Source organism: Melospiza georgiana, chromosome 5, assembly GCF_028018845.1.
Source record: "Melospiza georgiana isolate bMelGeo1 chromosome 5, bMelGeo1.pri, whole genome shotgun sequence".
Lineage (NCBI taxonomy): Eukaryota > Metazoa > Chordata > Aves > Passeriformes > Passerellidae > Melospiza > Melospiza georgiana.
This window is the reverse complement of record NC_080434.1, coordinates 17363557-17390557: the sequence shown is the minus strand read 5'-3', so window position 1 is coordinate 17390557 and position 27001 is coordinate 17363557. Positions and strand designations below refer to the sequence as shown.

Here is a 27001-nt window from a genome sequence, read left to right as displayed (position 1 = left end):
CAACTTTGAAATTATGAAGGAAGATTTTACTTTTGGCCAGCCAACACCCATCAGACTCATCAGAGTTCTTTCTCTGTAGTTTTGAGGGTTCCAGGTCTTTGCATGTGTAGAGGCAAACCCTGTGGCCCTTTCCTAATTAGAGGTATTGCTCATCTTCCTTGGTGGATTCCAAACCTTTAATGCTACAACAGGAGCAAGATGGACTGAACACCTTCTCAGCCCTGACAATAATTATTGCCAGGGTATCTGCAAAATGCTGACCTCAGGCTGAGTTTCACAAAACTACCTCTCACTTCCTCTCTGCTGAAGACCAGAAGTTTGAGAAACTCTTGTGTAAAAAAGGAAAAGGTGGAGAACACATTACATTATTTTCTGTTTCAATCACAATGATCTTTCCTGTCCTCTGTGACAGTCAGAAAATGACGTTATAAATTAGGTAGGAAAAAAAGCAGCACCACAAACTCCATTTGCAACACGTTTTGAAAAACACCCTGTGCAAAAGCAGAACTGAAGCTGTCAATGCAAATCTGCAGTTGGATGAGTAAGTACCTGAGGTTCTCCTCTCGTCAGTATTTTCAGATGGCTGGTGACCCTCTTGGATTTCTTGCTAATGGAGTGAATATTCAGTCGGGAAAACTTTTCTTTAAGGGTTTCATCATCATCATTCTTCCTATACTTCAGCACTGCAGACAGGGAATTTCATTACATCAATAGTCTGTATTCACAGGACTTTTCACTAGAACAGGCACACAAATATGAAACTATTTGAAAGCAGACACTTTGATGTAATTTGGGGTAATGTTGTGTGAAAATGCTCAAGAGGATGAAAACCCCATTATCAACAGTAACCCTGAGGAGAGCAAAGTTAGGGCTTCAACCTGGCAAATCTAAAAAAAATATTGCTATTACTGCATCTTAATTATTATCAGTGTTTGCAACTGCATTACAGACACTATAACATTAATTCTTTCTCTGTTTTCATACTGGAGTTATCAGTCAGGTAACATAGTTGGCTGAGGACAAGGGACATTAAGGCATTGTTACCCTCTTGAAACTCAATGTATTACACACCTTGCGTGGCACCAGCTAAAATTTATATAGTGAAATATCTGAGCTGAAATATATCTTGTAATGGCCAGCCCAAACCTACAAAGAACTTTCTGTGCTTTCTTACCTAAATCTTTCCTCCTTTTAAGTTCATTGATGTTCCAATTAATGGTTCTCATAGTAAACAGGGCATGTTGTAGAGCCTCGTGGTCAGGGTGAGTAGCAGGAGTTGAGTTCAAGAGCTCCCGGAGTAACAAGGGATATTTCATCAGCCGTTGCACTGGTTTGATCAACAGGGATCCCAGGTCCATTAGATTTGGCTTTCCTCTGTAATTTACACAAAACTAATTGTCACAAAATTAGAAATTCCTTGAATTGCAATTACTACTCAAGTCAAAAAACTTGAGTGGTAATTGCATAAAAAATTGCATAAATAAAAATAAGATAGATCTGTGGGGGAACAGGGGTGTTGTAAACGAAACCCTGCTGTCGCCCCCTCAATGAGAAATACACCCCAGCTCTTTGAATTTTCTGTTTACAGAACTTAGCAGACATCAGCTCTGAAACCATCCCACTCACTCTAAAGGTGCATGTGCTATAACTCACACATCACAACACCCAGGAAGGGAGATGTAGGTGGAAGAACAAATAACAGGAAGTTTGAGAAATGCGTGTGAGAGCAGGGCTGTTACATCCTGCTCTGGGCCCTCAGGCTTAAAACTGCAACATTTCCATGCTGTGGGTAACTGGGATGCCTGTTCACAGCGCACCCCTGACTTGGCACAGAGACCCCTAAGCTTTACAGCCTTTCACCTGGGGCTTTACTTTGCTGGCTGCCAGTCAGTTATTTCTAATGATGCCTTGGCTTCCAAAGGGTACCAAATCTGGCCTGGGAAATGTTGAACACACAGGATATTCACACAGGCTTGATCCAGCCTGCTGGAAGACTCCCTTACATAAAGGCAAAGCAGGCAGCTGGCCAGGGTGGCAGAAGGGTGAGAGCAGGACAGTCCCAGCTCCCAGCATGGGCACAGGGATGCTCTGTGGCTCTAGGCTCAATCCCCGCTGGCTGGGCTGGGGCAGCAGAGCAGCATCCCCAGGCGTTCAAGTGGCTCAGGCCATGAAGGGCCCCCTGAGCTCTTGGGCCAGCTGAACTCACACTCCAGCCCCGCTCCAGACTTTGCTTACACTCTCCAGGCTGGAATGGGAGAGTTTGTGGGCTGCCACAACAGCCTCAAAGGAAACAGGAAAGGACTGAGCCACATGTGCCTTCATCACCTTCCATGTGGGTCTCCCCAGAAACATGGGGTCTCCCCAGAACAGGTAACACCAACCACCAGGTGGCCAAGAGCAGGGCCAGCCACTGCTGAGGCTCCAGCAGCAGGACAGACATGTCCATGGCCTCCCCTCATGACAGCACACTCCTCAGCAAACCAGGCACAGCTCCAGCACCAGCTACCTGGCACCTCCCCATTGAAACTGAGCGTGAGCTCCTGCTGACAGTGTGGAGGGCAGTAAAGCAGAGCAAGCTTTACATTTGCATGCCCAGAAAGGCTCTTTTGGAGCAGAAAAGGTTTTCTGACATTAACTATGCAAGAGTTAAGGGTAGACAAAGAAGGATTTCTGCATATGGAAAGATGAAATGACACAATGTAGAAGGAAAGTACAAAAAATAGGGAACAGCCACATGGTTTTGCAGGCTGACATCTATTGTTTTGTGCAACAGAAAGCATAAAAGAAAAAAAAAACCCTTCATTCCTACTTTTATATGTGTAAAAAGTACAAGAGCCAATCCTTACTTGCTGACTAATTAACAACAATTTGAATGCCTTTGAGAAGAGACATCTGCATATTTAAACCATCTCTCTCAAACAGGCATTATCTGTAAAAAAGTTCTGCATGAAAAAAATTTAACAGTAGATGCCTTTTAAGGCTTCCTCATGTCCTGAAACATTCTCATCATTTCAATTCCCCTCATTTCCCCTGTATCTTACATTAAATAGAAAGCTGTTTTTCCTTCTTTCAGCTTCTGGCAGCAATAATGAAAAAAAAAATCTTAAATTGTTATTGTTTTCTCTGAAAAGCTCTATGAATGCAAATCTATAAAAGCTGCCTCATGAATGGAAAAATCTTCAAGTGTCTTCTCTTTATATAGTTGCACTTTGGACAGCTGCCCAAGTGATAAACAGCCCTCTGTTCGGTATCTGCATGACACAGTCTTGCAATATGGTGTGAGAGATAGCAGGTTTGTTAGGAGATAATGACTCCCTGGGGCACTAAATGCCACAAAGTTTGACTCATCTAATTCTCCCCAGCAAGATTAGCTGAGATAGCCACTCTCCCTGGACAGTCCCATTTGCAGTGCACCCTCTTAGGACCCAGGGGCTGCTGGGCAAGACGTGGCCTCGCCACACGACTCAAGCAGGAGAGTAACACCTTGTGACATCTATTGTGCAGAAAATTAAGTTGGTAATTCATTTGTGATGCTACTTCAGCCTTCCCCCACGTTATTTTGAATTTAGCAAGTACTCTAAGCCACATCTAACTGTACCAATCTCACAGCAAATTATTGCCATAGCTCTGCAGCAAATGCAGCTGGCAAAGTGCAGTACTGGCAAACTGAGCTCCAGGGCACAGCCTCCCTCCTGCCTCCCAGCAAAACAAAGTCACTAGCACAGACACATTCCCACTTGTTTAAAAAGCCCATGGTGGTGAGCCACACAAAGGCAGGGGAGGCGGGATTTAGTTTCATTTGCTCTCACTGCAAGGCAGCTTGGTCCAGTGGCAAACATGACAGCCAGCATGGTCCAGCCGGGCTGAGGCTGGTGTGATGAACTGGCATCTCAGCTGCCAGTTCTGCGATGGTGAGCAGGAATCAGGCTGCAGCAGGACTCAGGATCTTGGGCTTCATGGTCTACTATGCATGCCTTGATTTTAGTACCAGACATGTAGGGCAAATTCACTGTGCCATAAGTCTCTCGAGCAAACCCAGGGAACTCACTGAGGCTGCACAGTTGTTAAGCCAAGCAGAATTTAACCTACTGAGCTGCTAGCAAAGGGCAGCACTGTCTGGTATTTATGTAATTGTTTTCTTGATCATGCTTGAATGAAAAGCAGTCTGGGAGCAGCAACATCACAGACCATTTGGGGGGAGTTATGCTGTATTTTCCAGTTCAAGAGTAATCAGATTTTTGGGTGCAGTCCTGCCCAAGGGCTGTTGCAACTCTGCAACCTCTGATTTGCAGGTGATGGGACTTCCTGAGTGCCCTGCCTGTGAGGCAGCCAAGCTCAGGGATTTTCCTATCTGTTAGGGCTACACAAGGCAGAACAGCGAGTCTTGGGTGATTTCAGCATGTGTTGCTGCCTCACATGATCATACTGCGACCTTCTGGATATTTTGTATCTCTTGGAGCCACACTCCTTGTGGAACAGGGGTACACAGGAATATCCCTTATCAAAACAAACTGCAGAGAAACTATTTCCTAGCACAAAAACTTGAAACCTCCAAAAGTAGAGTTTCAACATGCAAGTGTTTCAAAGTGCATTTTATGCAGATCATAGTTACAACATCCAATTAACTGACTGATTAACAAATTCCCTGACTTGACTTGAGTTCTGTTCCTCTCCTGCCAGCACAGACCACACTTGCTCCTCCTTTCTCCTAACACTTTGTCTGGGGTTGTAATCTTTCTCTTCAGTTCAGACAGCCCCTCCTCTGACCTCTCACTGCAGGTTGCTATAGGCATTGCTGCATTTCAATGCAGCCAACATGCTGGATGTCCAGAAGCTGCAGCTGTGATAAATTCTCCTTTACAGCTTTTCAAAGATGTCACATTTGGCACAGAAGTCCCTTAACCACAACTCATCAGTGGCTGGGGGACTTTCCTGGCTAAGTTGGAATGAGCTTGTTCTTTTCTGATATTCTTCCAGCCACTGTTGGGGGAAGATCCTAAAGAGGGCTTCTCACACAGGGCTACTGAAGGGGTTGTCAGCTTAGAAACAGCTTTACCTGCAGGCCTGCCTGAATTGTAGCAGGAAATTGGATTTCAAAGACTGACACTATGCTGTTGACAAACACTCAGAGCATTCTGCATATGTCCTGGAAAATTCTCCAGGTTATACTGACACAAAAGGCTTGTGTTCTTAAAATTACTACCTGTACAGCTCTAAACATACTAAAGATAAATCAAAGATACTATAAAGATTATTTTACATGTAAAAAAAGGCATAGTACTTACTCTTCTTCATATCTCTTTCTGCAAAAGAGAAGAAAACAAAACATGCATTAGATTCCTCCTAAAAGGATTTATACAGACCAGGAGATTCTCAGATACACTTCAGTACACAGGGTAGCCATAACTGGCAAGGTAACTTAGGTTTATGGCTGCTGTGTGTCAGCAGAACTGCACAAAGCAGCCAGAGGGTACTGGTGAATCTGATCCTGTAACTTTTTGAATGGACAGCCCCAAATGCAAAAGGATTGTAAGAAACCTGCTTTGGCTGCGAGACCCAGCCTTGTCCTCACACTGTTAGAGAAGGAAGTTTGGATCACTCTGCTAACAATTGTAGGTAACATCAAGCCATTAATATAAAAAGTAAAACTAAACATCATTCTTACACTTTACATACATCTCTGTCTACTCTCTTTAAACAGAAATGTAGTTTTAAAAGAAAAAGAATACATTTCAGGCTTTTAGGGTGTAGAGTCAATGAAGCTGTGAAGCTTTTTGTAGACCACACATCAACTGAAACCTCTCTGGATTAGGATGGTGTTGATGCATATACCAAAAGCATCAGGGACTTAAAATTGTAGTTTGCAAACTTATGCATAGAATGTTTTCTTATGGTATGAATACACTCAAATGTAAGAGACCCAAAAGTGTCAGCACCATCTCTGCATCAGGCTTTCCTGACATCACATCCTCAGCCACACTTTTTTGACTGCCTGCACTCTCATGTCCTGGCCCCCAGCGCCTAGCTGAGCATCTGGAAGCTGCTGCTGCTTTCATGCTTCTGCACTGTCAGCATTTTGTGTGCTTGTGACGTCCCTCTGCCCCTGTGATAGTTGACCGAGCTACTTCAGGCTGAAAGCTGAGCAGGTAGCTGCCAGCATCCTTTCATTTTTACCAGCTGCATTTCTTTGGCTCGGCTAGCAAACAACATCCCCAGTTTGCGTAATCACTGCTGAAACACGGGACTCTACAGAAATTGGATTTGCACATGTCTCCAATGCAGACACCTACATTTTGGGATGGATATTTTCCTCTTTAGTCAAAAGGAACAGGAATCTCAACATAGCTAATTAAATCTGATTTGTCTGTACAGATGTGCAGAGTGCCACTCTCAAATTGCTCCTGATATAGAACTTGTTTTTCACATGTCAGATATTACTCAGTGGAGGCACAGAAGCCCCTACTAATGTCAGCTCATTTAAGATTTTTAAAGTGGAACAATATTCTTTCCAAGGGAAAAGAAAACTCTTTATCAAGTAAACATTTCTCAAAGATAGCACCAGCCCTCACATTTGTTATGTCTCACAATGGAAAACAGCTTGTAACTTATTTGGTAACAATCTTGCATAGTTTTCTTCCTAGGGCAAATATTCTCCACTGGGTAGAAAGAGTTTTAGATGACCACAGTTCTGAATCTCAGTGTGCACTTTCAGGTCTTAATAGTTGAATTGATTGCAATCTTTAGGCACTGGGAAAGATCACAACATAATATATACACACCAGTGTTTTTATGGTTGGCTCCTGTTTAAAGGCTAATCAGGAAAGAATAAGGCAAAAGAAGGGTTCATTGTAAAGAAGTCCTTGTCACTTCCTGCTAGCAAAGGTTACAGTGGCTCAGCACAAAATATCCTTTCTCTTCACAAAGCCCAGCTGTGATTTTGGAGCAGAAGCACCTCTTGCTGGCTCTGGGATACAAGTGGCAACATCCACCCTAGGACGTACATGGACATTATTTTTTATCTGTATTTCCTTCCATGTCCCCTTGCCTTAGCAGCATGGATAAATGAATGACAGTAGTGGCTTCTCTTGATTAGTCAAGAAAGATTATTGTAGGCATCAGCACCAAAATACCCACTTAGGAGAAATACCTGGCCATCCATTAGCCTGAAGGCATGAGTTTATATGAAAATTTGTTTATTCCAACTTCCAGGGTAGTTAAAACTTGAGAACCCTATACATATACTTTGTTATATATTTAAGAGCCAAACATGTTGCACAAGATAAGCTTCATTTTCAACAAAACCTATCTTCAAAGCAAGCACTTCTCTTTTAATGTTATTAATATTTTCCTTCACCACTCTTTCCAGATTTCACTTGGACATAGCTCCCATCTCCTAAGTCTTAACAGATCTCTGCAGACCAATCACAAATTAGGGTATGGCTGAAATATCTGTTGCTGATGTACACTTCTTTATTTGTGATAACTTCACATCTCTCCTACAAGAGTGCAGCATGGGCCTTTCCTGGAGCTGGAGCCAGACCTCTGGTCTGAATCTGTGGCATGTTCTCTCCTGACAGCTCTGTGTGATGCTTTTGGGAAAGTGAGGGGCAAGGGGATTTATGGGTGGGAAGAGAAGAACTCTCCATGGAGTGGATGAGCTGATGCTTGCCACTAGCTGCAGGAGGAAGCTGTGCTGGAAGACAGATGGATCCATTACTTGGCAACATCCCCAGTTCTCTACACATTTTCCCAAGGGTCTGGCATTGGAGCCAATGGCACAAGCACCTGCCTCTGGTGGGAACTGGCAGCTTGCTGCACCACTGTTCCCTCTCAGACACCCCCATTATGAGGAGTTGGGAACTACACAGCAGCTCCAGACCCTGGGGCCTCGTAGCAGCAGCCCAGAACTGCCAGTGCACTCGAGTAGCTCCATAACAGCCTGCTCCAATTCAAGGAGCAGACTTGCTGAAGACAGGGGGCAGCAAGTTTCCTCGGATTGGAAAAGGTGTTCCTAATAGCCCATGATATGATGCAGCAATTTTTAATATTTTTTTTTTTTTGCCAGTATGGGGCACTGAAACTAAGGAAAGAGCAACCTTTCCTGTGCTATTTTTGGCCATCTTAGAGAGAAAAAAATCTAATCATGGCCCCTGGCTTGTCATCTTTTCATGAAAGCAGCATAAGCCAGAGCTCCCAGCAAGCCTTATAAAACTCCGGATTTACAGGGGACCTTTCATCTACATCCATTTAAAATGTTCCCTGCCAGGCAACTGACTATGGACGGAAATCATCATTTGAAAAGATCTTACTTTAAGGACTGTACACAGTCTCTTAAATGCTGCTTCAGTTCTTCATCCTTTTCATAGTATTCCAGCATGGTGTGTGCATCATCATGGTGATAGCAATAGATTTTATATGTGTCTTCTAGTGGGCCTTTAATCTGCAAGAACACTTCCCCTGTTAAGGAGAAAAACAAAGCATGTCAAGTCAGACAACAGCATCTCAGAAGGAGTTTTATTATTCCACCACATTAGCTGTGAGCTAAAAAGGCTGGCTTCCACTTTACTTCCCTTAGAAATGATCTTGTGTGTTTATGTGCATTATTTATTACATGTATTTCTCAGCTGCTCATCTTTGTCATAGCCAGGCACCATTATATCAGTGTTAATGCACAAAAATTCCCTCAGGGGAAAAGCATGAAATCTCTTCAACCCCCACCCCTTCAAACACAACCTCCTAATTCACTGCCCCAGCTTAATGCCCCTTCGTAGGAAAACACACAGGAGAGCTTAACTAATAAAGGGAGACCATTTTTGTGTCATGGGCTGGCAGGAGGGATGAATGCAAGCCTGTTAGCTTTCCTTTTGACTTTTTTCATGAATATGAACTTAAATGGGTAATGACAGAAATAATGACTCTATCTTCCATTAGCCATTTCAATTTTATCTGTTTTGCAAAACCTTGAAATGGCAATTGTTACGACCTAGACTAGAGAATTTTCTCCACACGACAGAAGAACCCCCCCCCCCCAATTAAATCAAACCACCATGGATTACAGCCATTTTTATATAATATCTAGGTTTATATACAGCTGAAGAGGGAGAACACCTCCATCTTCAGTCCTCCACACCACCATTTTCCCATAAAGAACAGTTGGGAATTTTAGAGGCACTAAAGTAGTCCTACACTCATTTCCCATTTACTTCTGGAGCCTAATTCTGTCAGCCTAAAACTCTTGTGTCTGGTTCTGTGTATGTAAGAAATCTGAGCAGGAAGAGCATGCTTCCTCTCTTCTACTGAGATATTAGCTCAGTTCTTACACAGTTCTGCAGCAGCCCCCTGATCAGCATCTTTGGAAATGTGTATAATAAACAACAGCAATGCTGAAAACTCCTGTCGGGCATTTACTGAAAATTATATCTATGTGGCAACTAGTCCAAATAGATGTTTATAAACATTCCTGTTGAGTTACAGCAATGACTATTAAAGGTAAAAGCTGAACACTGCATTAATTGGGAGCTCTCTATTCATTCACAGAGCAAGCTCTGAGCTGTCAGGCATCCTGCATGCTTCATCCTGACCGGAGTGTGCTGTTCCATAATACATTGCATTGAACTGCTCCATCTTCAACTGAAAAATGATTCAGTTACCACAGTAACACAGCCCTGGGTTTTCTGCCCTAGCAGCGAAGGTTAACTGGGCTGTCTAATGCACGTTGGTTTCAGGGTGCAAATAAGGGAAAAAACAATGAGGAGCTAAGACCACCACAGTACATTTTAGTTACTGAAAGGGCACAATCAGAAAAGCACCAGCATCCTGTAGTTAAATGCTCTTTAGCTGTCTTCTCTGCCTTGTGCTTACTGCTAATGCTGATGGCTAACAATGCACATTATATCCTGGCTTTCCCATGAACTCTGTGCAGGCCTTTATTAGCCACCAACCTAAGGGGAAACCTTAACAAGCCTCAGCCTTGATCCTGCATGCTTGGCACCCAATTCTAGAGATCATGAGCTCTCAAAATTTGCACTAACATTAAGCAGAGCTCCAAGTGCTTAGCATGGTCTGTGTTATCCTAAGCCCTCAAGTGAGGTCACATTTTCAGTAGGAAAAATGCAATGTAGACTTAGAGCTCATTTCAGTGTATACTACAGGCTGAAAATTAGCTTCTCCAGAAGGAAAGAGCTGGGCAAGTTCTGTTCACTGAAGTATTGTACCACAGCGAAAGATACTCCCATTGATGCTCAATGATGAGAAAAATCATGTGCTGATTTCATGAACAGGGTGGTGGATTTCTAAACCTAAAGCCTGTCTTGGTTCTGAGCTGTACGAACCGAATCAGATGAGTTTTGGGCATATCACTGTGGGAGTTTACTTTATGAACCAAAACCACATTGGATTTGGCACAGCTTTAAAAATACTGTGAGAGATGCAAAGCTCCTTGATGCCTCTTCTGGAGTTGGTCATCAGTCTCAAAGAGAAATTCCTAGGAGGAAGACTTGAGTAACAAAGCAGTTTCTCCCTGTTGCTCTCAGTGGTGCTTCCACTACAGGCAGCAGCAGGAGAGGGAGGAAGGAGGCTAATAGCAAAAGCTAAGTCTTCATATTCCTCCATATACAGAGGAACATGAAGAATATGTACTCAGAACAGAGAGGAGAAAAAAAATGACGGAAGGACTATAAAAGGTATTTAACCTATTTTAGCTCAGATTAGGAGATGGGTTTTGAAACCAGCCACTCATTAGTCCTCATCTCCCTGTGTGGTGGAGCAGTCACAGCGATACAAACTGGATCCCTTGGAGGATGATAATTGCCAGAAGACACACTCCAAGAGCACATCTTATGCAGTCCAGCCATGAGGGGCATCTCAACCCACAGGCACAGGCTACAGCCAAGCTGAAGTAAGACCTTGTAAAATGTGTAGTGTGGATACCATTTCCTTAGCAGAAACTCTCACTCTGCAAGTCTGCTCCTATTGGACATTATCACTTTTCAATGTGGACATAGGATAAAATGTGGAGAACACAGACTAAAATAAGACATGACTATGAACAACCACATTGTTTTGCTTTCAAAGCAGTGAATTATCAGTTCTTTTGAACCTCACCATGACTGGGTTCCAAAGTAAGATACTTCAATACAAGATTTTTAAATACATTAAACATGACAGAATATGATGAGTGTGCTTTTTCTATAGACTGGCTTCAAAAACTTTTACACTGAAGATCCTGAACACAAAATTATTACTTTGATGTACTTTCAGAGGACAATAAACCTACTAACTGCTTGTAGTGATGCAATTATTCTCCCTATTTTTGTCTCAGCCTTCAGAAGAATGTCTCACACCTTACTTGACAACCTTTTTCCTGTCATAAGTTAGCCAAGTCTGTGATCAGTGATCCCATGCATTTTCATGGTTCTTTGTCTATTTTGGAGAAATGCACCCTAATAGATGGATGAAATTGTTTGTCTTTACTTCTGAATGTGGCAGGGAACTAATAGAATGATTCTCTTGGCTGTGAGAAAGGCACTTCCTGCTAGAATAGAACATTGCTTATTAAGAGTATGACTCATCATGATGCACTTTTACTGAAATACTGCCAAACAACACAGACGCATCAAACTACGTTAAGCTGTTGCCTTGGCAAACCAGATTGAGACGTGCTAGAATTAATACTTTTCCCAAGCCTCTCATGCTTTAATATCCTGTTTCTTAGTAAAGTGGCAACTGATATTTTTACCCAATTATTTGAGAGAAGAGGGACACTTTTTATAAGGTGTTACCTGTGGTATGTGGTCAGGCTAGGAAAGAAAGAACCTCTCTTGACCTTGAATCACAGCTGGAAATTTTTTAAACTGAACTGTTTAAATTTTTAAACTAAACTGTCTGACTTTGCACTGAAGCAAATTCAGAATTCTCACCTGATCCCTTAAAGGTAGCTCACCCTAAGGTGCCTCTGCACTGACAAAGCAGTCATGGGAGAGCTGATGTCTGCTGGTAACTTCTTAAATCTCTCCAGCTGTGCCAGAATCACTGCCTTTAATGTTCATGACCTGACCTGCAGAACTTGTGGCTGTTGTGACATATCCGGGGCCAACCTGCTGGCTGAAAATACCTGTGATTCCTACAGACATTCCCACACAGAATCCCACAAACTTCAGATTCAGTACATCTTTCTCTACTGTCCGTGTCCCTGTCAAGCACATTTAACCACCTCCTACAGGAACTGTATCACCAGTACATACATGTTTAGAGTGTTGGGATGGGTTGAGGTTTGACATGCTTGTTATTCCAAATATTTCTAATGCTTTTCCTGAATGGCACAACTCTGTATATGCAAAATAAGAGTTTGAGTCAGCACAAGTGGATTTAGGTAGGCTATATCAAACTAGATGAAACAGATCTTAGCAGTAATTTGTATAACTCATTGCAACAGGTTTTACTCATTCTAAACCCATTTTCTCCTTCCTCCCTTCTCCTCAGCATCCAGATGTATGGAAAAAAAAGCATCATCATCATACAAATACAGTACAGCAAGTGGACAGGTTTCACATGTCATTTTTCCTGTGTCATTTTGGACAGCCCCTAGCATGCCAGCCTCTGAGAGGGGTACTAGCTAAGTCTGATGGGAGCAGAGGACAGGAGAGTGTTATGTTTATTCTTTCACGAGGCTTTGTAGAACTCAAGAGGACAGTAAACATACCGATTCTTTGCATGGGTGGTTCCACATCTGTTGTGGCTTCTTCCAACAATGACAGCAGTTTGGCTGATAGCTGATGGACCAATTCAACGTTGCTAAACAAGCCATCCACGTCAAAGCGAGCAATCTAATGGAATACAAATAGTCAGCAGCTACTGACAAAGGATAAAGGAGGACGTTGTGTATTACACAGCTTCTCTTGCTATGCCCTGAGTGTTCAACACTCCAGGAAGCACCACTTCTGCAAAACCTCATATAAACATCCTCCTTGTTACTTCAAGGACACATACACAATTTTCACATTAGTATAATATGGTTGACGCTGTTGACAAAGTGTATGTTATCAAGTGTTTTTAACCTTATTTTTAACTATCACTAACTGAAACTGTTTACCTAGGAAGGAAATAAATATTATCATCTGAATAAAGAAAAGATCCTTAGCTGGCTTTGAAATGTTTGTTTACTTTCCCACTGGGGAAAACAATACTTGGCAGTAGGTTTGATTCCCTGATTACCACCCACTATCAGAGGCCACTACAAAAACTGAGAGCTTGGCACTTTGGTGCCAGCTACCAGGTACAAAAACTCCAGGATAGCTGGTGCCATTTAAATTAGTTGTCCTATAAATCCAAAGTCAAGATCATATAACTTCCACTAAAAGAAACACATTTCTAATTTGGGATATTAATACAACCTAAAGAACTTCTTACAGAGCCTGGGCACACAACATGGATTTCAGTGAATTGTATCCATTTCTACCAACTGAAAATTGGGTTCTGTGTCCCTCCTCATCTTACAGGAAGTAAATGATTTCCAGGACGTGTACTTTTCATTTCACAGCAGGGCAATAGTTACTATTTGGGGATCATTGGAGATAACCAGTGGTAATGTGCTCATACTGAGAACAAAGACAAGACCAGTTTCATCACCCATATCAATACTCTCTGATCTTACCTCTCCATTTGGAAGAGAACTGCTGATTTACATGGCAGCTTACCAGATGCCAGGAGGATCAAATCGCACGCTATTGTAACAAAATCAGAAATACACTTCCAGTACTGATGCAGTTAATTTCTTTATAAGCATTATAGGGGCTAAAACGTGTTTTATCCATTTGGAAATATGAAACAGATTCATTGCCTAGACCAATTTTCTAAATACATTATAAACTTCCAATATGGTAGTTTATTGGAGAGCTAGCATTAAAAACATGTAACATTCCTGAAAGCCTTTCAAAAATGCAGAGGTTATTAGATTAAGACAGTTATAATCTCTAAATTACTTTTCCTGTATACATCTAGCACAGGACTTCTGACCTCCTCCCCAGCATGTCTACATAGTATTTGGAGCTACATCATGCATGGACACTTCCACACATTAACGCAGTGGCAAAGGACAGAATCAAAAAGAATGTTTTTAGTTGGGTGAAAAAGAGTGACAGAATACGGCACTTTTGTCAAAAATCTCAGCGAGTTCAACCAGGGAATATTCTTGCTCTATGCTGGCCAGGCTGGGGAGGAAGTCAAGTGGAGACTACTTCTAAGTGGATGAACAAGTGAGGGAGGAAGAAGAAGTCAAGAACTCCTAAAGTTATGTCAGCAGATGCCAGCTCTTCTGAGAGTGGGTTGGAGCAAATTCTGACACAGTTTTAGAAAAGCAAAAATGTCCTGCAGAAGTTTTAGCAGCACAGGTTAAGAGGCACTGCCAATGTCACCTGATGACACTTTGGCCTCTGCATCTGCATTTTGTCACCACAAACCCTACACAAAAATTACGTGGATTAAGGTCTGTTTAAAATTATTTTTATTCTATTTCTGCAGCAGATATCATTTGTGCAGCCTCTGTTGAATGCTAGGCCTCACAAACACGAATCTTTGTCTGGACAATCTCCTCTATTTCCAGCACCATTTTTCTACAAATTGAAATACTGTTGAGGAAAAGGTGCTCTTTGAAGTCTCAGCTGAAAAAGAAAATAGGTATCATTGGCCTAATAAGGTCTTTTCCATGAAAGATAGTTTATGAGCCTTTTTTCTTAAATGTACCTCTTTTGTGTGAAATACAAATATCCCAAGTCCTCACTGGCCTGTCAAGCATGGTATTTATCCACTACAACTGTCTGAAAGGATGAATAAAGTTATCTTAACAATTGAATTTAACCTTGATGCAGAGATTCATGCCATTCCAGTCTCTACTGTGGGAAAAACCTTCATTTTGAGGTTCCAGTAAGCATCTGCCGTGGCACATAACAAGGGTTATAACTGCAGAGCAGAAGGCAGAGCTGGAAGCTGCTGCTGCAGCCCACAGGCAGGGATGTAATATCCAAGCTGACCTCTGGACAAGCACCTCGATGCGGGCTTTATGCAAGTTCAGCACAAGGGTTCAGGAGCATCTCTGACCTCCCACGCCCCTCATTGTCAGAGCACTGACACATCACATCCCGGAGCGCTGGCTCCAGACCCGCTCCCAGCACCACGTCACTCTCCTGCTGACACTTGTGCTTGCATGGATATTGTCTGCAAGCAGAACGTGGCTGAGTTGAGACCTTGGCACCATCCCCTCATCCTCCACCCCAGCACTCACCTGCATGTTTCTCAGGGGCTGAATCACTTCCTGGATGCAGAGATCCAGGTCACTGATAAAGTCTTTCTCAGTCTGCAGGAGTTCTGCGATGATTTTCACCCTCCTGGCCATCATGCGTCGCCTGACTTCTTCTTCGTCTTCTTCTTCTTTGTCCTCCTGCAGCGGGGTGGCAGGGGGTGAGGACACCGCCTGTGGAGCCATTTTTTCTGGTAAAAAAAGGAAAAGATTTGTGAGGGGTGTCAAAATTCCACATGCTCATCCAGCTTGCCCTGCATGACCATGGGTGGTGGACAAACAGCCGTGGCGAGCAGGAAAAGAAGCATAAGAAATGGCGAACCCAAATCAGACTGAGTGTCATCCCATCTCCTTCTTGTAAAAGTGGACAGGGGTATGCCCAAGCAACTCATCCATTTGGCATTAAGGGGATAACCCATCCCCGGCTCCTCTGGTTTAGATGTTTGGTATTGGGCAGAAATTTTCTATGGAGCACAGGAGAGTCTAATTCTCGTCACACTGAAATTCCAGGATAGCTGATGCCCTTCTACTCCTTTGAAAACAGTAGTGGTCTGACATCTATTATGATTTGGAGGATGGAAAAAATGTGCTCCTGTGAAAGAAAAAGGCTGTTTACCATAAAAAAGCTTCACAATAATAACCTTTGTTCTGTACAATGTAACATTGAGTCTATTCATGGGAAATTGAGGACTGCAAGTACTGGATGACAAACTTTAAAGTGAAGACAATGTTACTAACAATGATGATGAATCCTCCAGCTCTGTTTAAAAATATTTTTTGAAAGAGACAAAGGAATTCAAGAAGAATACGAGAAAACCTTTAATGATCAATAACAACCATTTCTACAAACAACAGAGATCATTGGGATTAGGACATTCTTCACTGCTTTTTGGTACTTAACACCTAGGATATCTGATTTGTCTCAAATACAGGAAAATGCAAGTGACTCTTCTATGGATGGGTAATTTATGTACATTACAAGACCTACACACAACCTACTTATCTGTAATGATGGTCTTCCCACTTGCTGGTTTGTAAGCCAGCCTGCAGAGATCCATGTCAGCTCTAAAAAGGGCACTGGCAATCCATATTTTTCATTAAGAAATACACACAAAATCCAAAAACGAAACCAAAAAAGACCCGAGTCAAAGATTTCAGAGGCTATTCTGGTGTTTTTCTGCTAGCCACAAGATGGTGCAGAGTACCAACAAAGATGGACATATCATTAGCGTGCTCAAGCCTGCATCACTCAGGCTGAGCTTTGACAGCCCTGGCTTTTATTGCTCAGCAGCAAAGGATGGGAATCTCTGCCGACAATTGACTGCTACACCTTCAAGTCAGCTTCTTGTACAGACTGTACTGAAGGAGGTAATAAAAAGCAGTATCAGGTGCTTTGCTCACTGATCATATTGCATTTATTTTAATTGAGTGTTAAGGGTAAGGTCATGAGCACTCCAGTGAGCATTGAACAGTGCAACTGGCTGTGCAACACCAGCCAAGGGGGTAGAGGATAGCCCACAGCTGGATCTGTGGGAGCCAAGCAGCGTTCAGGACAGAGGGCTTTCAGCCATCTAAAACAAGAGGTGTAAAATACAATAAATCAAATATATCATCTTTACTCACACCTTCTACAATTATGCTGACCAGTGATACTCAGAAAGGAAAGGTTTTTATTAATGACTCTCCCACCAGGTTTTCAAGTGAGACTGATGTGACCACAGATAGTTTTAAATAGCTGCTTTTGGGATAGCATGTCAGTCTCTACAGCACTAGTTTTAAACAATGAGGACCAAGAACCTAAACAAATCTGGGTGGGGGAATGGAAGGCAGAGGAGTAGGGGAGCTGTTTTCTCAAACATTTTTGTATTTAGATACACTTTTCAGCTTGGAGTTTTTAGCCTTGAAGTTTGTGCATAACACAAGCATGAACATTTTGTCCTCGAGTTTGTACAGAGACAATGAAACGGAAACATGAAGAGAATGTCTCCCCTCTCCAAGGCCTTGGCTATCAAAAGAATTTTAGGCTTAACCTTGCACTGATGAGTTCGTGCTGCTGCAGAGCTCATCCACCAAAGGTGCTGTGTGCTGAATGTTACAGACTCTGCTCTTTAGTGAGTAGGAGAGCAAAACTGGTACCAGTATCACTTCAAAGCTCCCTCAGAGAAATTTACTGTTAGGGTTGCAGAATGCGACCACCTTGCCTGCTGCTGACATGCTAAAGCAGCAGGTACTTTTTATTCTGAAAACTTACAGTATGTAACCACATTTATTAATTCACAAGGAACCATATGAACAATCCATTTCTATTTAACTTTTGCACCATAACCAGGATTTTTCTTTAGATTGAGTGTGAAACTCTTTGTATGCCTGCAACTCTGTGTGAAGAGTTCAGGGCAACTCCTGAGAAAGCACAGAGAGGAAGATCTCAGAAGTTTAGTTTTGTCTCAGACACAGATGTTATCATATCAGATGGAATTTTAAGGTAAACACAAGATGCTGTATAAAAAAACTTTCTAATCTTTATACTAGTGGCAGGGGAGGCCATTATATGAGCAAAATAAAGCCACTGTATTTCACTTCAGGCTGGAATTCACAATCCCTCGAGAGGCTGGTCTTTCAGTTTGTGTCATTAGATAGGCCTGATCAAATTTGATTCTTGAATTAGGTCAGGGCTCATCTATTATCATTATTGCATAATAGATAATAATGCTGGGAAATAAAAATTATTCTCAACAGGAAGAAGTAATCATGAGAAATATCAGTTAGATGCTGTTTCCTTATAGAAAACATGTTTTTTAATAAATGTTTCCTTTAGTTAAATGTAATATAATTTTCCATTTTTACCCAATATGTTATCTTTCTCATTTCAGGCATATCTGTCTCTATAGAATGCAACAGCAAGGTCTTGAAGTGATAATTACAGCCAAAATGTATGATTTCATGTTCAGCTGATTGCTTTTGACCAGTTTGAGAACATTAGTAGTTTGCTGAAATCCTTGCGGAGTAAGTGCAAGTTTAATGAATGCACAAACAGTGAGAGCATATCTGGAATATAATCAGACTCATTTATACCTGGTAATGTGTACCAGCCCTGGAACAGTTGAAGAGAGGATTAGCAGGAAAAGACATCGTTGAGGATTAACTGCTACAGTAAGAATTTGACTCATTTGTCCTCAGAGATACCAGGTATAGAAAAATGAAAAAATAGTCTATTGAATAGATTGTTAAACCACTGCATCTTAAGCCCAGTTTACAAAAAACTAACTGATATTTTTACTAGACATAAGAATATAAAGTAGAAGGCAAAGTTTGTAATTAATGCTTTTGTGACGTCAGCTATCTGCAGGAGTTGTCTTTTGGAGGACATTCCTTTGGAGATGACTTAGGTTTTTCAACTGTGTATTGAAGTACAAAAATACTTCACAAAGTATTGTGAAGTTGCACAAAACAAGAGGTTCAGTATGTGATGACAAGGACAAAGAAGCCATATATCTTACAAAAACAATTTCTTGCAAGTGTGAAGTCTAAAGATGTCCCCCAGATGGAGACATCCCACAATGTGGTGAGAGCATGGAGGAACAGAGCTTGCAATGGTACTGCATACAGCAGCTCTCTTCTAGGCCCTGGGCAGGTGCTGGGGGACTGTTCCAATCTGCTTAAAGGGAGGAGAGGCAGGTTTGCCTTAATCTACAACTGCAGAAAGGAACCAGGCTCAAAACATACCTGAAAGTGAGATTAAAACATAAACGACGTTAAATGTTGGGATCCAGAGTGATGACGCGACTTTATTTTTCATAAAAGAGGGAAGAAAGAGAGAAAAGCAGAAGAGTAGGAGAATGCCAGAATAATTACAAGAAGCACAGGAAAGGGGTTACCACCACCATGGGTCCAGCGCTGGCTGACAGGGTGCGATGGGGGCGATCCGTGCGGGTGCAGGGGGTCCTTCTCCGGTGAAGCCTCTCCCAGGGGAGCCCAGTGACCCAGCAAGGGAGCAGCGCCACAGCAGCAGGACCAGACCGGGATGGGGAGCATGGGCAGCCTCATTGGAGCAGCCAGGACAGCGCAGACAGCAAAGCTTCCAGCGCTGGGTAGATATTTGCAGCACAGCCCCCAGTGACAGCTCAGGCGTTTGCCTTTTTTTTTAGAGAGTTTTGAAAGAGGCAATGGTCACATCCACTTCACAAAGTTCATTGGCTGGCTCCCTGCTGTATCAAAAAGTTTGCTGCTTGCTCGCTTAATGTATCAAAAGTTTGCTGCTTGCTGCTCTGCTGTAACAAAAGTCTGCTGCTTGCTTAATGTATCAACTAAAAGCTCTATGAATAACTTTCAATAGGATGCCTCACTTTCTAAAATAAAGTAGTTTCTAAAGTTTTTGTTAAAGGTAACTTAATACTTTAATTTTCAAACCTTAATCTTAGAAGAGGTAATGGAGAAACATCCCTTACATTTTACTCGTTCACTACAGGGACCTACAGCAAGGGACTGGAGGACCAGCCATAGCAGGGCTGCAAGATCTCTGTGCATAAATCTCCCTGGTTTTCCTGCCTGGAGAGTGAGCAGCTCCAAGAGGTCTGTTCTATCCATCCTTCCTCACAGGTAAGATGCTCTGAATGGATATTACATTTGCTCTTTGTGCGGGGACCCAGATTTCTCCCCATCCAGTTCTTTCCATGTGGAACCAGAGGAACTAGCACAGAATATAGGAACAAGTACAGTGATGCTGGTGTGTGGAGTGAGTTACAGACCTTTTTGTTACCTAGGCAGAATTTGAAAGATGCCAAAGGAACGTGAGCTCTCACTCACACTGTGCAGATACAAGGATTTTGCCTGGCACAAGGGACTGGTGAAGGCAGAAGTTATCAAGTTATAACAAACAAATTACAGAATGACTGTGTTTTCACATGTTAAACATGAGTTTTGTATCACCCTGGATAAATTATTCCTCTGTGAAAGCAAGTCCTCAGATAGCCTTTACCCTCAGATAACCTAGCAATTACACGAGGGAATGTACACCGACTTTTATCAGCTGGATTTGGGAATGAAATGCAGGCAGCCAAGTCCAGAGCTGTGGCAGCTTTCCTCTCCTTCCTCATGCTGTCGCTCTGGCTCTGTTTTCTACATGCCTGCATCCACTGCAGGAGCTGGAAAGGCTGCAGGACACTGAGACACTGGGATCCATGGGAGTGAGGGAGCCTGAAACACGACAGGCAGTGGGGAAAGGTGGAGTGTGACTCTAGGTGCAGATGAAGTGCATCACGTTAGATAACACACCTGAGTTTTACTCCAGATGCCACTCCCTTTGTGAGGGACCACATGGGGTGTCCTTACAGTTCCCACCAGAGTTCTTACAGCGCAACAATATGGTGCAAACATGGTGCAAATTAGGCCACTGAAGACCAAGTTGGGCACTGAAATAGAAAAATATTGGGAGAGACTTGAGGAAAACCTTTTTTTTTTTTTCTTTTACTGAGAGACTCATGAGAGCAGCATTGTTCAGGAGCAGGTTTGCTGTGCACAGGCTGTGAGTAACACATGCAAAAAGCCCCTTTTCTGAACCCAGGAAGAAAACACTGCAGGACCAGGATGACCTTGCACCCGTATTTCTGGGCAACAGGTTTGCTTATAAAACCTGCATCAGAGACTTCCATGCAATTAGGTCATCCAATCTTTGATCATTTTTCTGTTCCATAAGGTACAGAGAGTATTTAAATTCAATGTGCAGGTTCTTTCTTCAATTCCTTGACAGCAGACCGCTCTAATTATGTGTGTGCTGACAGGACTACAGAGAGCTCCCATGTGACCGTGGTGCAAGGGAAGAAAGCTTATCATCAGGTGACAGAAGAATGCCCTTATTGTTAGCTCCAATACTTACAAATAAACCTTCCCAAGGCGTCACACACCGGTATAAGTACACCACCCCTGTGGCACTGAGCTAATATGTTAATAGAACAGGAACTGAGGAAGGGCTGCACCTGAACTGCGCCCTCCAGGACACAAGCACCTCAGGATTTGGCATGGATTAGCTGTATGAACTGTGGCCCACAAAACAAAGTATCCCAATTAATAAAATGTTTGCTAATATGCTCAGAGGAAGATCCATAACTCTCCCTGTGTCCCTGTCTTCCCTTCGGCTGCAGTTCCCAGTTCTACTCTTAGCTCCTAAGAGTCCTCAGCCCCAGCAGGGCTTGGCTGTGCTAAGTGCTGTGCAAACACTGCAGCACAAAATGGATTCTGCTCTGAAAAGATGGGCTCGCTTACCTGACAGACAGGGAATAAGCTCAAGGAATAACTCCAGCTTTATTGCAGCACAAGTTAACAGAATTAGATCCCCCGAGCCTAAATTTGCATGGGAGAAAATAGAAGTATTTGTTAGATTGTGACTTCTCATCCCAGGGCACAGGGGGGAGACTTTTCATCAAGCCATCTCCTGCATGTCAGGAAATAACCTGAAGTTTTACTCCTTACTGTACTTAAGCAAGCCAGCCGCTGCACGGATCAATACATTCTGCAGTGAAATAAGATATTATCTGCATTGTAGTCCATAGAAAGCTAGCACAAAGCAAATAAGGAACTGGGGAGTGGCACAGGGCATCTTTACACTTGGTGGGAGGTGCAAGAAGCTGACGGCATGAGCAGCCCATGCAGGAAGGGGTGGTGTGCTCTGCAAGCAGGGAGGAGGATGGGATGAAGAAAGGTGCCCTGCCTGAGATGGAGCAAAGGTGGCTGGGCTTTTGTACTCCAAGGGATAGTAGCTTTCCAAGAATTTGTATAATTTTGCTGGTTTCTGCATCATCTGGTGCAGAATATCTGGTGTTAGTTATTTCTCATAACTACATTAGACAGAGAAGACACAGAGCATTCAGTGTTCAGACATGAGCTCTGAGGCAGTGTATTGTGGTAGCTGTGTGATTTGAATCACCAATACAGGTATGTCCCTGATTTCAAATTGAAGTGTGTGCAAATCTCTTACCAGGGCAGTTGACCCGTTCACAGCCAAAGTTGTAAGGGAGTTAATATGTAATAATTTGTAAGACAAGGTGCTTTTTTGAGACATTAATTGTTTTGCTGAGCACTGAAAATATGATCTCTGATTCCTTCAGGAAACTCACTGCTTTCAATAGCTCATTTTTCACAGCAAGCACAAGTTTGGCATATAATTATTAACAAAAAAACCAGCAACCTGCCCAAAACTTAACAGACAATGAACTATGCTTCAAATGCCTTTTCATGGTGTGCCCTTTTTAGTTAATAGCATCTATCCCCATGACACACTGTATGCTAATCTGCCCTGATCTTGCAAACATTTGTGTGCCAATAAGTGCACCAAGCAAGCCCCTTTTATCAAAATACACAGGTACTCACAGAATGGAAGCTTTGGGTTAATTCAAAGACTAATCCCAACATTCATACAATACATAAATATTAATATAGTTACTTTTAAAGCTGCTACTGATGGATTTTCACTTTAGAAAAGATAACTCATGCCAGCTAACCAGCTATAGATAATACATTTGAAAGTAGAGATGCTAAATATCACTTTTTGTTTTGCAACTTCTTCATTGCTCTTGAAAGAACATACTTGCTGAATTTTCTAGTGAATGTAGAGCAGAGCAATGAATAGAAATGTCACAGGAGCTCTGCCTTAGCTCTTATCATTATAAGATATTATAATTTATATTATAATATTCCTTGATATTATTTCTGCATCTCCACCACAGATGCTAGTGAATATACCTTCCTTAACCCCATTCTTCCCTCTTCAGAAGAGCAATGTCCAGTTGATGGAAGACATATATATGGCCTGATCAAGGTATTCCTGGACTCTTCCAAGTATGCAAGTGTAATCTGAGCTCTAAATGACGGCATGGTTTTATCATGAACCTGGCATTTGATGGCAATTACCTTATTTACCCCTATCTAAAATGGGGCTGGCAGGCATTTGGTTATCTCACAGGATGAGCTGAAGTACAGGCACGAATGCTTGCCAAGCTCCTTGAGAATATAATAGTTACTTTGCATCTTATTTCCTTTTTAAAAGAGTAAAGTCAGGAAATGTTGCACGGCCATTCACACCAGATAAGCCATTGAATAGATGCACCTACTATAGTCATTAACCATGAAAATGCTTTCTTCTGTCTTAACCAATCCTTAATTTTAAAGTGAAAAACACTTGCAGAAGTTTCCACCTTTGGCAATGCTATTGTGCACTGCTGTTTGTAGAAGGACAGAACAAACCACCTCGATTACCCTGGAGATCTAGAGTGAGAAAGTCTCCTTCTCACTCTTCATAGAAAACATTGGTCTACTGTATAAAACAAAACTTAAAAGAAATCCAAGCGCAGAAATTGAATTCTCAGGAGTTTTTATGCCTGCTTGCTCTCTTGGGCTTTTTGTTTTGTTTTCTTCACAGGCTTTTATTTGGGGGCCTCTATTTCCACCACACCGAGCTGCATTTTGAGCATATACTCCAGGGCTGTGGAGGAACAGCCCGGTTCCTTCTCAGGGGAACCTTCCGAGTCTGCAGGGCCTGGAAGGGACCGGGATGTGTGGAAGGGAGCGGGATGTGCCTCGGCTGCGCTTCACCCCGCACAAATGACCTGCAATGCTGATGCAAAGACACCGTGGCCCCTGAGCTCTGCCTAGGCTGCCTGCTGCCAGCACAGAGCAGGGTCCTGCAGCCCCTGTGGAAACCCGCCCCACTTATGGGAGATTTCCTTCTGCAGGGCTTGCTGCTGTTGCATCCCTGTGTCTTACACATCCTTGTCTGCGCTAATACCTACCCCAGGTCTGCAGATTATGTGTTAGAGAACAGGAGCCAATAGAAGGGAGAGGCAACTAAACACAGAGCTTTTCCCACAATTCCTGTTAGAAGCAAGTGCAAGTTCCCATTTGTATCTTTTTACAGAGCATTTACCACTCTAGGGTGATCAGAAAGTCCCGACCGGGTGACACACACCAGAAAAGCTGTCACCAACAGGGCTGCTGGTTTTCTTAACAAGAATGGAAAACTCAAAAGCTTTGTGCCAACAAAACCACTTCCTTGCTGTAAGCTGCTTTGCATCCAAGTGCTACGAGAAAAATGCAGAACACAAAGGGTGTCCAACCACAGCACAGCGTCAGTGTTGGCAGGCAGCACATTAGGTCCGGGATCCGGGATCCATGATCCGTGATCCTTATCAGATTCAGGCACATCTTCCTCAAAAAAATTTGATCCAGGTCAGGCCTGGGCACATAACTGCAATTCTATGGCAAGTGCAAATATATTTTATAGGAATTTCTACTGCCTTTGTATTTTCACTCTGAGGACAGGCAACTTCTAATCCAACGCAAAGCCTGCAGGTACATTTTTAACCCAACATTGTTTTTCTCAAACAAACGGAGGCAAACAGAGTGAGCTGATACCAGCCCGTGCTTTGCAATAGGCGGCCGCGGCAGTCCCAGCATGTGGCAGGAGCTGTAAAGCTGGATTTACTGTCTCCTTGGACTGCTGCCATAAACATAACCTCAGCTCTGCCATGACTTCCTGGGCTTCCCCACCTCCTCGCCTTCAGATTTTAAACAGGAGACATTCATGGCTTGAACGTGGCTGACACAGGACAGAAAGATTTCACACCTTTTTGCTGGATACTCGTCTGATAACATTGACCTCACTTGGCCAACCCCATTTAGGAGTTAAAATCTGCTGTCTTGATGGGATTTGTGCCATGAGCTTGCCACAGCTATCCATGCCCTGAAACACCCCTGCCAGATTCCTGAATCGTGGGCCTGACCTATCTGAGTATTTTTCACCTTCTCATTGATTAGCTATCATGAGGAGGGAAGAGCACAATTGATGAACCTCTCTGTTTCAGCATATGCAGTCCCCACAGAAAACCTATTATTTTCAGGCTTATTATTTTATTTTCTGCTTTTATTGTCTCTCTGAAGCAATGCTACTTCCTAATTAAGTGCATCAAAACCACAATACAGCAATCCAAAGTATTTTTCTATTTTATTTCCTCATAAAGGATTATGGTTGCAAGAATGACTGCCACTAAGCAGTTATAGCACTATTAGTAATACACACTTATAGTATAATAATACTCAAACCCTGTTGTTCAAGACCCTGGAAACCCACAGAAATTCATCAGTTGGTGTTCCAGAGCACTCCCAGAAACTGCTATTCACATTCTTCACGCTTTTCCTCAATTTGTGGCATCACATTTAATTTTTGATTGACAAACCCAGTACTGACATACTTTACTACAAATTGTGTTCCATATGCAATTTGGTTATTTGAAAAGCAACTCTCTCCATAATCACAGAATGGTATAATTTTCATCAGTATATCCATCTGAACATGTATTTGGACATACTTTAGTTCAGGCTTGTACAATCTATGCAACAGTTTATAGACCACAATATTTTTAATTGAGAAAAAAAAAAAAAAGTCCTTAATGCTTCTAATGACTTGGCACATACCCTGCTTAATGCGACAGCCAAAGACAGATAGGATGGAGCCATCCTATTTTCACATTACTATTTGTGTTGCAAATGCATTCTGGTGAATGAGAAAGGGTTTCGTTGCATACGAGTTTTGCAGGCACTCACCAAAACCTTCAATTATATTTTGTGTCCCGTCTACAAAACACTATTTAGAAAAATTAGGGGAAACATGTCACAGCCTGGAGGTGGGGGGCAAGGCTGAGAGGGGTCATTGCTCATTCCAATGTGGGTGTGGGGGGGCAGAGCCTGCCATTCCCTTCTTTATCTGAAGGCTGCAGCCTGGAGGGCACAGAGACACCAGCTCAGAGCATCCCTGGCAGCAGAGCACTGAACAAGCTTCCCCAGTACCTTGCAATTTCTGGCTGTACTCTGTCCTGTCGGACTGACTCCTCCTCAAGTTGCCGTGGTCCCCGGCGGTGGTGCTGCTCTCCACCACGGGCTCCGTCCTCCTCCTCTGCCCCAGGTACAGCTTGCTCCTTAGCAGGGTCAAATTCAGCCTTCCCCCGGTGCCTTCCTTCCCCGGACAGTCCATGCTCGCCCCGGACAGCCCTGCGTGCTGCTGCTGCTGCTGGAGGGGGACAATAGCTCGATATCCGGGGAGGTGACCCCCTTGCCCGGGTGAAGGCTGGCTGCTTTGGGCGTGGGTTTGCAGCCGGGCTCGCAGGCTCCGCAGGGCCCCGGGCTCAGCCCTGCCACCTGTGCCGGAGCAGCTCCACCCCCGGGAAGCTGCCGCCCCGGGCAGCGTTTGCATTCACCTGCCCCGTGTGCAACGCGCCTGGCGGGGCCGCTTTCGGAGCCAGCCCCAAACCGCAGCCATTCCCGGCCCTCTCCCTGCTGCAGGGCCCGGGGTGCCGGCACCGAGGAGCGGGAATTGCCTCCTCCCGGCTCCGGCAGGGAGATGCCCGAGGGTGGCACGGCAGAGCCCTTCCCGCTCTGCACTGCCGGGCAGGTGAAGCGGACAGCAAGGCAGTGGGAAGGGGAGGCCAGCCACCCACTCGGCCCTCACTCCGGCAGCCTGGTCAGGACCCCGGCTCCCTGCATATCAAGTTGCATCTGCCAGTCTCCTGACCCTACTGAGAGGTGTAGCTTTTGGGCTGGAAACTCCGGATCTACAGGTTTGAAAGGTGACCAGTCCCCCAGGACAATGAAGGAAAGGGCTGAGAAGGACATGAAAGCCTCTCCGGGAGGGAGGAAGCAGCGTGGAGCTGATGCTTGTCTCAAACA

The 27001-nt window shown here is 43.4% G+C and overlaps 1 protein-coding gene across 1 annotated transcript in view; it reads right to left on the bottom strand.

The window, feature by feature from the left end:
- ARHGEF38 (Rho guanine nucleotide exchange factor 38) overlaps positions 1–26528 on the bottom strand; it is a 36274-nt gene extending 9746 nt beyond the window's left edge. The window contains exons 1-7 of the mRNA XM_058024298.1: positions 26126–26528; positions 15278–15483; positions 12701–12824; positions 8310–8457; positions 5286–5303; positions 1175–1374; positions 550–683 (exon numbers count right to left, since the gene is read on the bottom strand). Coding sequence (XP_057880281.1) covers positions 550–683; positions 1175–1374; positions 5286–5303; positions 8310–8457; positions 12701–12824; positions 15278–15483; positions 26126–26528 — 1233 coding nt within the window. The remainder of the gene's footprint in view (positions 1–549; positions 684–1174; positions 1375–5285; positions 5304–8309; positions 8458–12700; positions 12825–15277; positions 15484–26125) is intronic.
- Positions 26529–27001: the final 473 nt, after the last annotated feature.